General features: G+C 43.1%; 1 protein-coding gene across 1 annotated transcript in view; it reads left to right on the forward strand.

The window, feature by feature from the left end:
- Positions 1-13,544, forward strand: part of CAMKV (CaM kinase like vesicle associated) — a 71,574-nt gene extending 58,030 nt beyond the window's left edge. Inside the window, exons 7-11 of the mRNA XM_048489874.1 lie at positions 1,213-1,288; positions 1,566-1,702; positions 2,538-2,616; positions 4,830-4,917; positions 7,928-13,544. Coding sequence (XP_048345831.1) covers positions 1,213-1,288; positions 1,566-1,702; positions 2,538-2,616; positions 4,830-4,917; positions 7,928-8,281 — 734 coding nt within the window. The 3' untranslated portion in view covers positions 8,282-13,544. The remainder of the gene's footprint in view (positions 1-1,212; positions 1,289-1,565; positions 1,703-2,537; positions 2,617-4,829; positions 4,918-7,927) is intronic.
- Positions 13,545-16,130: the final 2,586 nt, after the last annotated feature.

Here is a 16,130-nt window from a genome sequence, read left to right on the forward strand (position 1 = left end):
AAGTCCCTGAAACTACAGCATACCTATATACACTCAAGATCATACATAGGAACCTCAAGGCAAGTTGGCCAACCTCCAGTAGTTGCCACAAAGGCCCCTTCCGCATGGAGGCGGAAGGGGTTGGGTCGGCATTACCCACGCCGACCCGACGATGCTGGGACCGTCTGCATGTACGGTCCCAGAACCGGCTGGGACGACGTACCAGTCCTGCGGCCCTCCGGCACGTTGCCAAGGCCAGGGGACACGCCCCCCTGCCCTGTGCGGCTGCTCCAGGGTCGCAGGGCGAAGGGGGCGTGTCCCCAGGCCTCGGCGATGCGCCGGAGGGCTGCGGGACTGGTAAGTCGCCCGGGGGGGGAGGCGCTTGGAAGCCGCTGCCGTTTGCACGGCAGCGGCTCCAAGCCGGCGTTCCTGAAAAACCACGCTGGGGAAGCGTGGTTTGGGAATGCTGGCTTCGCACTGGTCAGGCGGCGCGGCTGCGCTGCAGCTGCGCCCCCTGTGTGAATGGCGGCCCGTGCGGAAAGGGCCAAAGATACCTCAGCCAATCACCTCTTCATCTGGCACTGTAGATTAATTATTATTTTCTGCAGATTCTGGTGTTGAAAAATGTAGCTTTGGACAGGTGACCTTTTCAACGTTTAGTGGTGAAAGGCACCGTCACTCCTACTATTCCCATGTAGCTACCTCACATTTGGACAACTATCTATATGTGGGACTCTTCATATGCAGCTTAATACACACAGGCTCAGAATGTCTTATTTGTAACCTGAAAGTGAGAATAAGTTCAGTTGAGAGTATTTCACCACATGGGTACTAAATTGGCTGAGTTATTTTATCTTTTACCTTTTAACAATTTAGTTCCATTCCTCTAAACTTTGTTTACTCTGCCAGTATGTTGGGGGAAGTCTCATAGCCTGACCCCTCTCCCTGACATCCGTGTTTTCTATTTGCAGTGAGTTTGCATCATTCAAATATGGAATTCCACAACCTTCATTTTAAAGTGGTATAGTTCTAGGTCTTTACCCTGAGTTAAATTCTGATCAAGGCAAAGTTCCTGGTATCATAAGACTGAAAGTTTTATTTCCACCTTGAGTCCCAGTGAGAAAGGTGGACTAAAAGTAATATAAATAAATAAAAATTTAATTGTGATTATTTCAGTGAGAAAGAAAGATTTGTCCATGGAATAGTATTCACCCCCTACTTCTGTACTTGCAGCTCCTGAGGTGGTAGGGCGCCAACGATATGGGCGGCCTGTAGACTGCTGGGCTCTTGGTGTCATCATGTACATCCTGTAAGTAATAGGGGGAATGAAAAGTGCTAGGCATCTCAATTTATCAAAATAGCTACTTGGGGGGGTGGGGGGGAGACCAGCAAATTGCAACAGATTTCTTGGGAGAACAGTAACTGTAGAGCATGCATCTAGTTATAAGAGATTGTAGCAATTATCATCCATTAGAAGAAAATATTCCCTTCACCTTCAGTGCTCCCCAACCATCTCTTCACTATTGAAGAGATGGCTTCACTATTCCCTTCACCTTCAGTGCTCCCCAACCATCTCTATCCTTTAGTTTGTCAGGGAACCCACCCTTCTATGAGGAGATGGATGAAGATGATTATGAGAACCATGACAAAAACCTGTTCCGTAAGATCCTGGCTGGTGACTATGAGTTTGATCCTCCATACTGGGACGATATCTCCCAAGCAGGTAAAGCTCCTTCAACTGAAGGTGGGGAAGTAAAATCTATGGGAAGCACAATAGATTATTTGTGGGCAGGGGAAGTCATTTTTTCCTCTGCCAGGTTGTCAGCCCAGGAACTTTGGAGGGATAAAGATTCAAGACAGCATAATGCCGCATTGCTTCTTGTTGTCTGCCTGGAAGTGACATAACATTATACGACATACCAGGGATTTCCCAGATTTCTGTGGCTTTTACCCTAGACATTTGTTAAATTCCTAGAGCATCACATAATGCCACTTCTGGGTACATAAATGAAAGCAATGTCTCCCCACTCCCCATTTTGCTCACACTGATCCACTGAGTACAACAGGAAGCTGCCCACTATAGCCGCCACGACCACTACCACCCCTCACACAAACACGCTTTGCAGATGGAAAGGCTTTGGGAAAATGAGAGGCTTAAGCAGGCCCTTCTTTTACTATTCCTTCCATCAAATTGGTTTCCTCACATAGCTATTTCTCATTTTAAAGACACATTGCAAAATCATGAATAAAGGTTCCACGCCTAAATTGCTTCAGGTAATTCCCTCACAGCTGTTGTAGTTCGAGTTACCAACCTCAAGGAGGAGGCTGGAGCTGATCTCCAGGCTACAACTCCAGACCCAGAAGAAATGGCAGCATTAGAAGATGGACTTACTATAGCCCCACATGGTTGCTGAATTCCTTTCCTTCCTAACACTTCTAAATCACCAGGAATTTCACAAGCAGAGCTGGCAACCTTAGTTGATGCACAGAGTCAGACTTTTCCCTCCATCCCATACAATCAATACATAACTTCCTTTTTTTTGTTTTTGTTCTTGCAGCCAAGGATCTGGTAGCCCGTCTGATGGAGGTGGACCAAGACCAGAGAATTACAGCAGAGGAAGCTATTTCTCATGAATGGTAAGCCTTCACAGTTATTTTTAACAAAACAGAAGAGAATGTTCTTTTAGAGTGGCAAGAAAAGCAGAGGTACAGAATATCTAAGATTAGCAGGTACTCCTTTATGCCAGAGAACAGAGCCTACCTGCAGAATGTAATGGAGTGAACCTGATGAAAGGGAAATAAACAAGGTATTCCAGTGTTTTACAGACTGATAATCTGGATGTCCATGGGTTGAGATAGAAGACTGTGGTAATTGCAGGATGTGGAAATGAGGCCTTCCCATCTACACTGCAACAGTCTAAATGAGTAAGACTAGAAATGTGAAAGCCCAGAAAAAATTATTGCTGTTTTGTTTTTTCCGAACCATTTTTTTCAATTTTTTTGATGAAAAAATAGAAATTTTAGAGAGTACTGAAAAAACCTATGATTTTTTCTTTTAGATTGGTGTTCTTTTTAAAGTTGACATATAAGCAGAGGTGTAGCTGGGCCAAACTGTGCCTGAGGTGGACGCTGTGTTTTCCGCCGCCCTTCCCCTCCATGCCCCCCCACACCCCTCCATGGAACCAGGGTTTTTTGGCCGGCTCAGTGGGCTGGCAGGGGATCCCGAGGGGCTTTCCTCCCACTGTTGGGCTGGGAGACGCTATCCCAGCATTGTCATGGGAGGGAAGCCCTTCAGAATCCCCTGCCCTCCCATCTAGTCGGCCAAAAAAACCTCCTGGAGCAGCCAGGAGCAGGGAAGCCAGGCCAGCGCCCCTCTCCTCCCAACACCCCCCCCCCGGCCGGCTCCCACTGCAGAAGCAGCCCTGCCCCCGGCTGCTGTGGGGTTTTTTGGGCAGACTCTGCAGGCCGGCAGGGGATCCTGTGGGGCTTCCCTCTTGCGGTTGGGCTGGGAGACACTCTCCCACAGGAGGGAAGCCCCGCAGAATCTTCCGTCAGCCTACCGAGCCAGCCCAAAACCCCCCAAGAGCAGCCAGGGGCTGGGAAGCCAGGCCAGCCACCTGCCTCCCCGCCTCCTCTCCCAATTGCCCACTCTGCCCGCGTCCCAGCAACAGGTCCATGTTGCAGTCTGGCGGCTCCCAGTCCGGCAGCCTGCTTACCAGTTTTTTTGTCCCTCGGTGCAGGCTTCGGGCTCTAGCAGCACACATTCTGGGCAGGTGCAAAGGCGTGCCTCGCTCATGTGCTCCGGGGGTGTTGGCGCGTAAGGAAAGTTTAAGCGGCTCCCTTTGCTGTAGCCTTTCTCTGGCTGCTCCTCTCGCCGTTTGCCAGCCTCCAGGTCACGCACAGCGCCTGCACAAACTGCGCACCCACCCCCTCTACCTCCCCACCCCTCAGGCAGTCCACCAGGCCTGCCAAATGGAGGCCTGTTTGGGCCATGTCCGCCCAGGCATGCCGAGCCACAGCCAGCAGGCAAGAAGTGTGGGAGGCAATTTTGCATGCCCCCCCACATGACTCCACGAGGCCGCGCCGGGATCAATTGTCCCAGGATGTCCCCATGGGCCCTACGCCCCTGCATATAAGCATATGCTATAGGTGTATGAAGTTATTAAATCCAAGACACATTTCTGTATCTTAAAGGATACCACATTTTTATTAGGGATACAAGGAGGCCTTTAATTGTTTCTCAGTAGTTGCATGCCTGCTGTTGTCCTTTGGACTGTCTCACTCATCCTTCAAACCACTGTGATACATTTACCCACAGACTGGGTAAAAAGTACTCTACCTTGCAGGAGGGAGGGGGAAAAGATCAGAAGGCAGTTGGCAGAAACTGCAGCAAAGACAGAGGAAATCTGAAAGATTCGTTAAGAATTTAGCTCTCTCTATGCAGATAGCAAGAATTAAGGTACAAGTGCATAAAAACACAGGGTGCAACAGTTTGCAGTTTGTACTCAAGTACTGGATATATTGGCAATTTTGCTTGTATAAAACTAAAACATTTGTAACTTAAATTCCATAAACACATCAAACATTGCAGTTTTCTATGACAAATTATAAATGACGCATTTTATGTTGATAATGCAATAAAATTAATTTAGGTAATAAGATAGTAAATATTGCATATTTCTATTTCTCCAGAATTTGTTCTTTTGTAGAAAAAAAAGGAAAAAGCTTTTTTCCATGGCTTCAAAAATTCCAGGAATTTCATGTCTCCAAGTAAAACTAAACAAGAATATGAAATTAAGGGGGTTTTATTGCCAAGAGGTCCTTCTAATTATCATGTTTTCTGTTCCCAGGATTTCTGGCAATGCTGCTTCAGACAAGAACATAAAGGATGGAGTGTGTGCCCAGATTGAGAAAAATTTTGCAAGGGCAAAATGGAAGGTACTGTTGCACCTGACCCTACCAGCACGATTTCCCACTTGCAAAACAGAAAGTTTGAAATTGCCTCAAAGCTTGGAGAGACATCTCCCCCTTACTGTAAGACTCACCTATCGCTTCAAGACCTGTTGGCTTTATTCTTGAAAAGCTAAAATTTTTTTGTAAGAAATGAAGTCTAGCTTCAGTGCAGCCAGTTAAGCAAAGGCAATGCCATTATCTATTCCCCATAGCACAGGGTGTGATAAATAAAACAGCTAAATTGTTTATGGGAAACATAGATTAAAATCTCTTTCCCCCCCCCCCTTCACTCTGAAGCACAATAAGTGGCTTTGCTTGCTGAAATTAAATCTATCTACATAATCACTACTTCAGAAGGCTTTTACAATTATTTTGTCATGTCCCAGGGCTGTTTTGCTTCAGAAAGGGCAGGAATTAGGTGCAAATAGAAACTTCTCAGATTCAATGAAGTGGGGTTTGTGAACTGCCAGCACCTTTACACAACTGTTGAGAGTTTGTGGTGGAGGCCAGGAACCATGAGCTGGACTCATGAGCTTTGATTGGGGAGAGGGTAACCAAAACTACACTGGACTTTCTGGCAGCAGCTCTGAGCGTGAACAGGTTTTTGAGATCTGCAGCAGGCCTGGAGGCATAATGGAGCCCCAACATCAAAGTCAGCAAGGGGGAGTTGGGGACTGGGGAGCCCTGTCAAGCTCACTGGAAACTTTTGGAAGTCACAGCAGGCCTGGAGTCGATGGGCTGGCCAGCATCAATGTTGGCAGACTGGGAGGCAGAAGCGTGGTGGGACCTGTACCAAGCTCGCTGATGACTGCAGCTGTGGGGTGGCAGGAACCACAATACTTGTAGGGAAGATCCTCTCCTCCTCTTAGCTTCCACTGAGAGCCAGTGTGGTGTAGAGGTTAAGAGCAGGTAGACTCTAATGTGGAGAGTTGGGTTTGATTCCCCCCCCCCTTCCACATGAGCAACAGACTTATCTGGTGAACCAGATTTGCTTCCAAACATTTACACTCCTGTTGGCTGACCTTGTGCTAATCACAGTTCTTCGAAACTTTCTCAGCCCCACCTACTTGACAAGGTGCCTGTTGTGGGAAGAGGAACAGAAAGGAGTTTGTACACCTCCTTGAGTTTCCTTACAGGGGAGAAAAGGGGGGGGGGAGTATAAATCCAAACTCTTCTTCATTTGACATTTAAAGCAAAGTCATGATGGGCTGTTGCCAGTGATCATGAGGAGGTTAAAGCTTAAAAAGGGAAGGGATCCTCTCCCTGTTAGTATTATGAATCCCCACTTGTGCCATATACTGGAAGCTATAATGATGTTGGAATTATTATGATATTCCATATACCCAAATTTGTTGAGGATGAAAAGCAATAAAGATGGTTACTACTACGGGGTGACAAGTGGTTTAATATTTAATATTTTTAAATGCTGTGCTGTATGTCAGAGTGAATAAAACAAGGCTTGATAATATTTAAAAATATAATTGTTAAATTAAAAGCCAGGCTGTTAACAGAACTAAAAACATCTTTAAGTGGATGTTAATCCTACATTGTAGCTTTAAAAGATTGCAATCTAGAATTCAGAGAGGAGTTAAACTACAAAATTCATGTAGTTGGATTAATCACCATGAGGTGTAATGCAAAGTACACTAGAGGTGTTGTTCTTCTTTCCTATTTGCTTGCTTTCTGATGTTAGCCTTGCGGATATATTGCAGACATTCTCTCAAGACGTTGTCTGCAGTCACAAGCACAGAAAGTGCACTTAAAATAAAACTGACATTCTCTGGTGCTAAGATACCAAAGTAAAAAAAAAAACATACCAAGAAACTCTTAAGACAGTTGAAGGTAACGTCACGTTCTGGAGGAAAGAGAATGTATGGCAGAGATGCAGCTTCTAGACTTCAACCCCATAATAGATAGCAGAAGACTTCAAATTGCCATGTTACCAGTGAAGGGTATGACAGATTTGCTCTACTTCTGTTTATATACAGGTCAGAAATATTTGGCACACAAGAAACTTTTTTGAAGTAAAACGTAAAATGGTTGTTTGTCTCCTTTGAGGGGAATGTCAAGGCCAGGTTCATAAAGTCAGGTACATGAATGTAGCTTGTAACAGAACAACAGGACTCAACAACTTATGATTATATACAAGGGATATTTTGTAATTCCAGATGTATCTAAGGTGGTTCATCACTTTTATTAGGTACTGAGATTGATTTCTCTTGGCAGTCACTGCTTTGTTTCATAAACATATGCTTCTTCAAACAGTAGTTCTTCAGTTGGAGGATTTATTTATTTATTTATTTATTAGATTTTAGAACTGCCTACCCCCAAAGGGCTCTGGGCAGTGTACATCAGACCATAAATCAACACTAATACACAATAAATAAATAAAATTAAAATCATACTACAAACTCTATAAAAACATGGCAGCATTACATAGACAGTACAATAATGGTACAATAATGTGGCGCCCAATCCCAAGGCCAAGAGGGGACAGGCAGTGCTAAATAGATGTTATATCGGGCGTGTCAATGATGGTATAGTACACAACACAGGGGCATCCAGGAGGGGGAATCCATGGCCAGCCTCACTAAAGTTTGGAGTATAAACACAGTTTCCCAGTGTTCTTCTTTGAACTGGACTGAGATCACTCTTTTCACTAGAGCTATTTCCTATTAAACATTTAAGGATCAGCCTCTCAACACTAGAGATATTGCCCTTCATAACTGCTTATGGATCCTTCTTGCCTCTAAACCAAAGTGTGTTCCTCTCACACCAGAAGAGAGTTCTCTACAGACAGCTTGCAGCTCTCTTTGCTGTCTCCAACCCTGTCAGTTAACAGCTCTCCTTCAACTGTCAATTCCTATCCATTTTCTAAATGCCATCCTTAGAATTCAATTCAAATTTCCCTTAAATCAAGGGGTTTTATGACTGGGACAACTCTTCAGAATGCAGCTGTCTGTCACAGAGGTCATCTTTTGCATTCCAATTGCAGAAAGCTGTTCGAGTGACTACAATGATGAAGAGACTTCGAGCATCAGAGCACACAGATGGAGCCAAGCCAGCCACTTCCACTGCTGCAACAACAGACAGTCCTGCCACAACAGAGACCACCAATGCCCCACAGGCTAAAGCTGAAGCAGATGGCACAGCGCCAACCACTACCACTGAAGCAGTGCCAGCAACAACAGCAGTGGCTCCAGATCCTGCGGCAGCAAGCTCAGAAACAACGCCAGAAACTCCCGCAGAAACTCCAGCAACAACATTGTCAGCGCCAACTACGTGTAATGGGGAAGAAACCACTACCCCTAGTGCCACCCCAGAGTCCCATCATGAGGAGACTGGCTGAGTCAGGGGAGTAGGGCAAGGGTGGGATTGCACCTCTTTGTTATATCTCTCTTTGTAAATAATCACTGGCATGGTACCCCAGTCTCTCCTGGCTTCCTAAACAACCCCTCTGCGTGTGGCTGTCAGTCTGTCTGACTTTACATGTCTCCAGCTAGATTCCGGCAGAGCTTCTGTTTTTTAATGTGACAGAGTCCAGAATGGCCCAGATAGGCCCAAGTGAACAAACGGTTCTGGAGACCCAGCCCATTGCATGAAATTCTATCTCTGTGTTGCTTTCCTTTTCTTTGTCATGTTTGGTAACCTTTGTTAAATTTCTTTTCTTACTTCTAGCGGTCCAGGGCATTCTCTATCAGTCACTCCTTCACTTGCTACCCAGCTTTCTCAATCTGGCAGCTTCACAAGATACTGAAGATCTATGATCAGAACTCCAGATATCTTTTCTTTAAAAATAAACAACAAGGGCCTAAATCAGAGCTATGGTGTCAGTGTAGGGGAGTGACCCTTTCCTACATGGATTTCCCAAGAAAACACCTTCTGAAGGGAGGATTAAACACCCATGGCTCTGCCACAAAGAATTCAAATTGGGGTCACCACTGCAGATGCTTTTAAAGAAAATTAGAGATACTTGGTCATCCAATCATGGATCTTTATCAGTTGCCTTCTGAACCTAGTTGTGAGGAGTTAGGGCAACCAGATCAGACATAAGAGCCATACCCTTCAGTTGATTACTCTGCTATACCCTGGAGGTAGGGAGAATGGAGGGTCAAAGGAGGGGTTGGGACACAGAGACAGGTCCAGGTAAGGCCTTATTGGGTGAGAAAGAGCTCCACACTCTGCCATATTAGAGCTGCCACATTAGACATACTCATACAGGACACAAGTGGAATCCATGTGCTTGGGTGCAGGTGAGTTCTTCCATAACAACTTACCTCCATGTCAGTCATATGGTTATGTGTGTACAAAAATATGTACGTCTGTTTGTGCTGCCACACAAGGGTCAATTTATGGACACAGCTGAGGTGTGCTGTTCCTGTGCTTGTCTACATGGATACAATCCTGTCTGGAAAACTAACTTTCCTCACTCAATTGGCTGCCTTGCAAGTTTAAAGGCAAATGGGAGGTTGCATTATATTTCATGGTTTGCTATCTTATCCCAATAATTCAAGGTAGATGATCATATATGGGAGATCCAAGAGGGAGTTCTCGGTTACAAGGAGTTGTTAGTAGAAGTCAGTGCTCAAGAAGTAGTGAGGTTATATATCAGCAATAAAAAATTTGCTTTGTATGTAGAAGGTCCAGGCTGAATCCCTGTCATCTCCAGTTAAAAGAATTAAGTAACAGGGTTGAGGTTAAGTAACCACAGGTTTAAGCAGCAGGGTGAAAGACATATGCCCAAGATCCTGGAAAATGAACACTACAGACCATGAAAAATGATCTGTTTGAATAAGTATAGGGCAGTTTCAAATGTGTGCTGAAGAGGCTAAAAGCTTCACTGATTATCATTGAAGACAGATAGATCCTAACCCAAGACAAACTCTATTGGTGAAGTCTACTGGTGGGCACATTTGAATGAAACTTCATAACTGCATTGTTTGATTCAAACCGTGAGAGCAGAAGTGTGAGGGGTTTTTTTTAGGGGGGTGTTGAAACTATAAAAAGTTGTGTTGAATAGGATGAGCAGAAGCAAAGGACAGATCTCCTGTCCCTTTATGTTAGCAGAAAGAATCTCTGCAGCAGTTTCCACCTCTGAGTGACAGAATGTACCATTCAAAATTGTTCAGGATAACTAAAAAGTACACTGGTAAAAAAGAAATATGGCATTTTCAGTAGGATGGATTTAAATAGTGAGTTTGAATGGCAACAGCAGCAAAAAGGGGTCACAAAATCAGCAAGGTGGAGTGGAGACAGGAAGAGGATGAGCAGTAAAATGATCTGCAGGAGTCAGCAGCTATAAGAGAAGGAAACAAACTGGCACAGTATAAAAAGAACACAACCTTCTACATGCTGTGAACCAGATCACAGGCCTTCCAAGAGCTGCAGTAGGCAAGCAGCTCAGGTACCAAAGGTGAAAGTAAAAGCACATTCTCTTTCATCCTGAAAGATGCTCACTGTGTTCCAAAAGCCAGCGTTTTCAGCCTGTGTAATAAACAATGGAATTCTCATTCTGTCCTCATTCTGTACTGCAATTCCCCTGTCTGCAAAACAGAGATGAAGATGCCTCTCGACCTCACTTGTGAAGATAACTTTGTTTTATGCGCTGGAAAATGTGATATTTCTATGTTTCTTAGTTGATAGGCTAGAAAAGACATATATGGCCACACATGAAACATTAATGACTAGCTTTTCAGCTACTTTGTGAGCAAAGATGAAAACTACTGGGAGTGGGGATAGAAACCTTGAGAGGTCAGATCAACGAGAACATTATAATATATGTAATATGAGAGCTAGTGGCTTGATCCTAAGGTATATTTATTCAGGAACTGCAGTAAGTTCAACAGGACTTACTAGGAAGTTCGCATGCATTGGATAGTCAAATGGTAGCAGACCCAAGTCTTGAAGCCTCAGTCAACACCAAACACCTGAAAAATGGGGGGAGATTTTATTTGGAGCAAAAACCATAGTAAAGGCCATATTCTCATTCCAACACGAAGACAGTGAGACAGAAGCTACCATCTTGTCTTTCGTATTAAAAAAAAAAAACATGGCCAGGTCCTCATGTTTCTTTTGATATGCAAGAATGTCGCCATGGGGCTTACTGTGACCACTCTACATGGCAAATTCTTCTTGAATGCCCCCTCGATTGTGTTCAAACAAAATCAGCTTTCAGCATTTCCCCCCTTAACATGGATTTTACCATATAAATGAATCCATCATGAAAATGTACTGCTATGGAGGGTCTGGCTATTTTCATCATGGCACAACAATTCTATTTTTGCAGTTTGCCACTGCGCAGTAAAAAAAAAAAAACCAGAACTAAGCATGGAACTACTCACACAAGCAATCACCATGTGGTTGCTTTTCAAGCAGCAGTAGTCTGCTTTGACAGCACATGTAAACAAGATGTGTGGACTACTCTACAAAAGTCTGTATCTTTCTGATAATGAGAGTATTGTTATGTCAATTACTTGGACCTTCATGGGCTAGCTACCTTCTCTCCCCACCCTCATCACAGGAAAAAAAACCTGGCATTTTTACTACAGTGACAGCAGCCCACTTCTGGGGCAATATTCTGCTCTGTATTGCAACCTCCTATTGGTCCAGCTGTGAGCAAAAAAAAGAGTCTGCTGAGACTGGCAGGGGTTGGTATGATGGAAAGAACAACCCCCAAGCCTAGATATCTTGTTCATTTCCATCTTACTGTAATCACCCACTGTCAAGGGCTAGAAACATTTGTTCCTGCTGAAAGCTGGTTCCTGAGCCCTCTTTCTGTGGGTGTCTGTCCAAAGAAGAATGTAAGCCCAAGAGAATGTATACAGCCAACATGGTTCTTTCTTGGTAACAGACAGCTTTGCTGTGTGAAAGAAAACTGTGGACTGGCGATGTTCAATGTGTGTGATTCATACAGTAAGTAGATATATGCAAGATTAAGGCATCACTCTAACAAGATTAGTGGTGTGACAAAGTGAAGACATGATTTGTAGTGTTTACACATGCATCTCTGCTTTGTATACAAGTTCATGTCTTGCATTATCACTACGTTGTGTACTTGTACAGCACATTGTGTTACCATAAAAATGTTTCATTATGTCTTTTAGAAACAGCTCAGGGCAAACATCAAGTTCTTGTAGCATTGGGGTTTGTTCTAAGATACTTTTGTTGACAGGGTTTCAAGAAGTGGAACTGTACTGTGCTATCAGGCTGCAGAGGTGCCCCTTGTCCTTAGGTAGAGGGGACAGAACAGAATAGGTTACACTAACAATGCAATCTTTAGAGTTACTCCAATCTAAGCCCATTCATTTCAATGGACTTAAACTGGAGTATCTGTGCATAAGATTGCTCTGTTAAGAACCCCAGTTCTGGTCCATTCTTGCCTCTAATAATCAAAATTTTACAAAGAATTGCACCAAAAATTATATGCTTTCAAGTTGTCCTGTGTCTGACTATTTTGAAGATTCAAATGGTAGAGTCATTTATTTCAGCTGCTGGTGAAATACAAAGTCCTTGAAGGCTAAAAGGTTTCCTTTGTTTTTTCACCAAATTCCCATGTGGGTTTTTTCCTATGTAAGGGTGTGAATACTTTCTTCTCAAGGAGATTCCAACAGTGCAATCCTATGAAAAATCACTCCAGTATAAATCCAGGGAGTTAGACTGAACTACCTCTATAAGTTACCACTGTAAATTTCTCTCAAGGCAAGTTCCTGCTGAACATTACAATTTTATTTTATTTACTCATTCAAAAATGTACACCCCATTCCATCTATCCTAAATGGTGAACTGTGCTCATTCAACCATTAAGAACTGCTTTAATATCTCTTTGTGGAATTTTAAAATCTAGCTTTGGCTTAAACTGTACTTTAAATGGAAGTTGTTGCTTCTTGATAGACTGATCATAGAAAAAAAGCTACTTTCTACCATGTGCATGTGATAGTATGACAATAGGTCAAGCAGATGCACAGCTCACTTCAGAAACAGGCACATAAGGCAAGCACATCCGTTTCAGGAGCATTTTATCCTCATAATGGAGAGGTCTGTAGAACCCCGATGTACAACTGCTCAGTATAGCTCCCCTGAGAGGAGCCCAAGGTCAGACATGACTTGGGATGCCCTTTCCTTTGCCAACAGAGGGGCCTTGCCTTTTAACTACATAAGCTGTAGACATTAGTAGATATACCTTCCCCTCACCACTGCATGTTAATGCTAAGAAAAGCTGTTGAATTTGTCCATTGCACTCTATTTAAACACAACCCCTCTGTCAGAAAAGTAAGGGGCAATCCACAGCATGAACCATTATCCCATACACCTTCAATTACTGGGCCTTGCTCTCTCAGCCATAGCTTCCCACAGTGCACACCAGAGGATGTCTGGCTTTGTCTATGTGGCAGACCTTCTCTTATGAGGCCTTTTCACCCACCTGCCTCCCTCAGTTCCTACCTTCAGCATTTCTTTCCCCTTCTCCTTCCTCACAAGCAGCTGCATGTTTGTAAGTTTGAGTTCAGTCGATGAAACTGTTTTATTTCAATGACAGCCAACTAGCAATTCCTGTGTAATTGCCACACTGTAACACATGGAAAAAAAATAAAATCCTTTCTAAGGATAAACAGAGACCACCTGCTTGTGCCCTGTCTGCCTGTTTGTATCATGTCCCCCTTTGTGCCACGTCCCCCTTTTAATTGTCTGGGTTGAACCCCAGCCTCTTTGGTTTGGCCTGTGAGGGAGAGGTCCTTGATACTGTTAACCCACTCAAAGGCTTTCTAGATTATGGTGCAGTGGAAAATATTGTTGGTTTCTAAAAAGGACCAGAACAAAAATGAAAACATAAGTAAGATACATCACAATCCAACACCTGGTTTTAAACTAATGTACACTTTTGGCCCACTTCGAATTCTAAGAGAAAGCTATGTGGGTTGCACTAGTCTGAAGTCAATTTAATTGTGTAGTGTAGACATGCCTTAAAGTATGCCAACCAGGAATCCATTTTTATCCAATGAATCTCCCAGCTTTGATTTTAAAACCATGCATGCACCATTTTCAACAATATCATCTTACATTAATTTTAATCTTAAGGACACATTGACTGAGATCCCCGCGATACATGATATGTCAAGCCTAGAGGCAGAACATTCCCATATCCCTCCCTCCATGGGTTTGTAATCAGACACAGGAGACAGTGCCTAAGACCTGGCAAGTGCATTTCTGGAAGGAAACCCACAACAATTGCATTTCTCAGCCATTTTCTTTGCTATTTGTGTTCCATAGTAGCTTTCTTTAATTCCATATAAATTTGACACACTGCAACAAGAACAAGCAGATACATACCCCACCTCTATACCCATACTTCCAGAGTAGGGATGAGAGGAAAACAGAGGAGGAACAAGCTAATCAAGGAAGGCTAAGACCAACATCACACATGCATGGTTAAGTGATTTAATTATTACTTAGAAACCGTCTCCTGCTTCAGCTAATGTTCATTACAACTGCTCCCAAGTACACTCTTCCAGCTACCACACAAGACCCTCTGGATGTTGGACCAGACTCCCTCCAAGATTAGTAACACTGTGTACTCCCCCTTTCTGCTTTACCTGCCCCATTCCCATTCCCTTTACTCAGTGGCACATCAGAGAAAAGCCTTCCAGATTCACCAAGGACCAGTCATGTTTGAATTGGGAAAGAGAGAGAACAGCTATTTTTAGAGGAAAAACACATCTGTGAACTAGACATGACTTTCCCACGCATTTGTCAGTTTCACTAGGGAGATATATACTGTGAAGGATGCAGTGTCCACCATCAAAGAAAAACAGAAGAAATTAGATGTAAAAGCAAAACCTGTTAACAGTCAACAGAGACACACTTATGCACACATAAAAGAGAATAAAATGTTACAAGTCATACCAAATAAGCATAAATCTGTAGGGAAATGGTGAGTTGGAGGATTAAACATGCAATTCAGAACACATCTATTCTGAGGCAACATGCAGAAAGGCTGCAAAGCTATTATAAAAGTATCCCTCCTGAGTGACCAATCAATTTTAAAAAACTGGATACAACTATATTTCAAATTATTTTGCTTTCACATATGCCTACCAGCAGCAGGACAGTAGACAAAAAGCAACTCAAGTAAATCTGTCTAAGATCCTCCTAATACTAAAATTACAGATGAAATATGCAAGTGGGTTGCCACAGCTATTCTAATGTCTATTAACTACTTTATGTTGCACATTACAGAATGCTGGGAAGTTTCCATTTGCATCTCTGCACCCTCTAATTTCAAATATTGCCCTATAAGACTGCTTTCTTTTCCAGGTTTCACACTCAAGCTGTTAGGCTTTGCGACCTTACATGCAATTCATGACCGACAGTTCACAACAAAATTTAATGAAGTGAGAAGTGTGCTGAATTTCAAATTCCCACAGAAGTTTCTTCACTAGTTGAAACTCATCAGACATACTGCTCTGCAATTCTTTGGGCAAGGATATACTTTTACCTGTTTATACTTAGCAAAGCCCAACACTTCTGTAGTTTCTATTAATAGCACTGTTTTCCACTGCAGATTTTCCCCAAGATTTGTACCATGTTATTAGGTATGACACAGATGGAATGTGACCCTTTTGTCTTCAGGCTTTGAAAGTAAGCGGCATCTGAAGCAGATAGTAAATTCATTCAGTTCAAGACAGTGTTCTTTTTGGGAAACTGGTCAGTGAAATAACAAAATAGAAAAAACATAGATGTGACTCATAGCTATCCACCATGCGTTCCTCTAAATCTTTTGCATGAACCCCCCAAAAGCATGCTTGAAAATGGTTTAGACTGGAACAGTATTTTGGGGGGGAAGTTCTAATATAAAATTATAGAATGGAGGGATATAATGTTTCTTTGGGGGTTGAATTCCACAAACCTTAATGGCACTAGACTACATGAGTCACTTTCACACTCTGTTTTCACTCAGGGGAAACTGCTGATTCTCATCAAACCATCCTTCTCTTTAGCTCCTAACCTTTCAAACTTGATGGCATTTGCACAAAATCATGCTTGTAGCCAAATACATTAATCTGGAAGAACCAAAATCATTCCATCCATGCATCCTCTATCTACAGCTACTATTTTAGAGTCCAATCTAATTCACATTTGTTTACAAGAACCCCATGCTCTCTTCCAAAGTATTAAAAATAAGACTCATTTTAAGTCTTCCCACT

The sequence above is a fragment of the Sphaerodactylus townsendi genome, linkage group LG03, assembly GCF_021028975.2.
Source record: "Sphaerodactylus townsendi isolate TG3544 linkage group LG03, MPM_Stown_v2.3, whole genome shotgun sequence".
NCBI classification, from domain to species: Eukaryota; Metazoa; Chordata; class Lepidosauria; order Squamata; family Sphaerodactylidae; genus Sphaerodactylus; species Sphaerodactylus townsendi.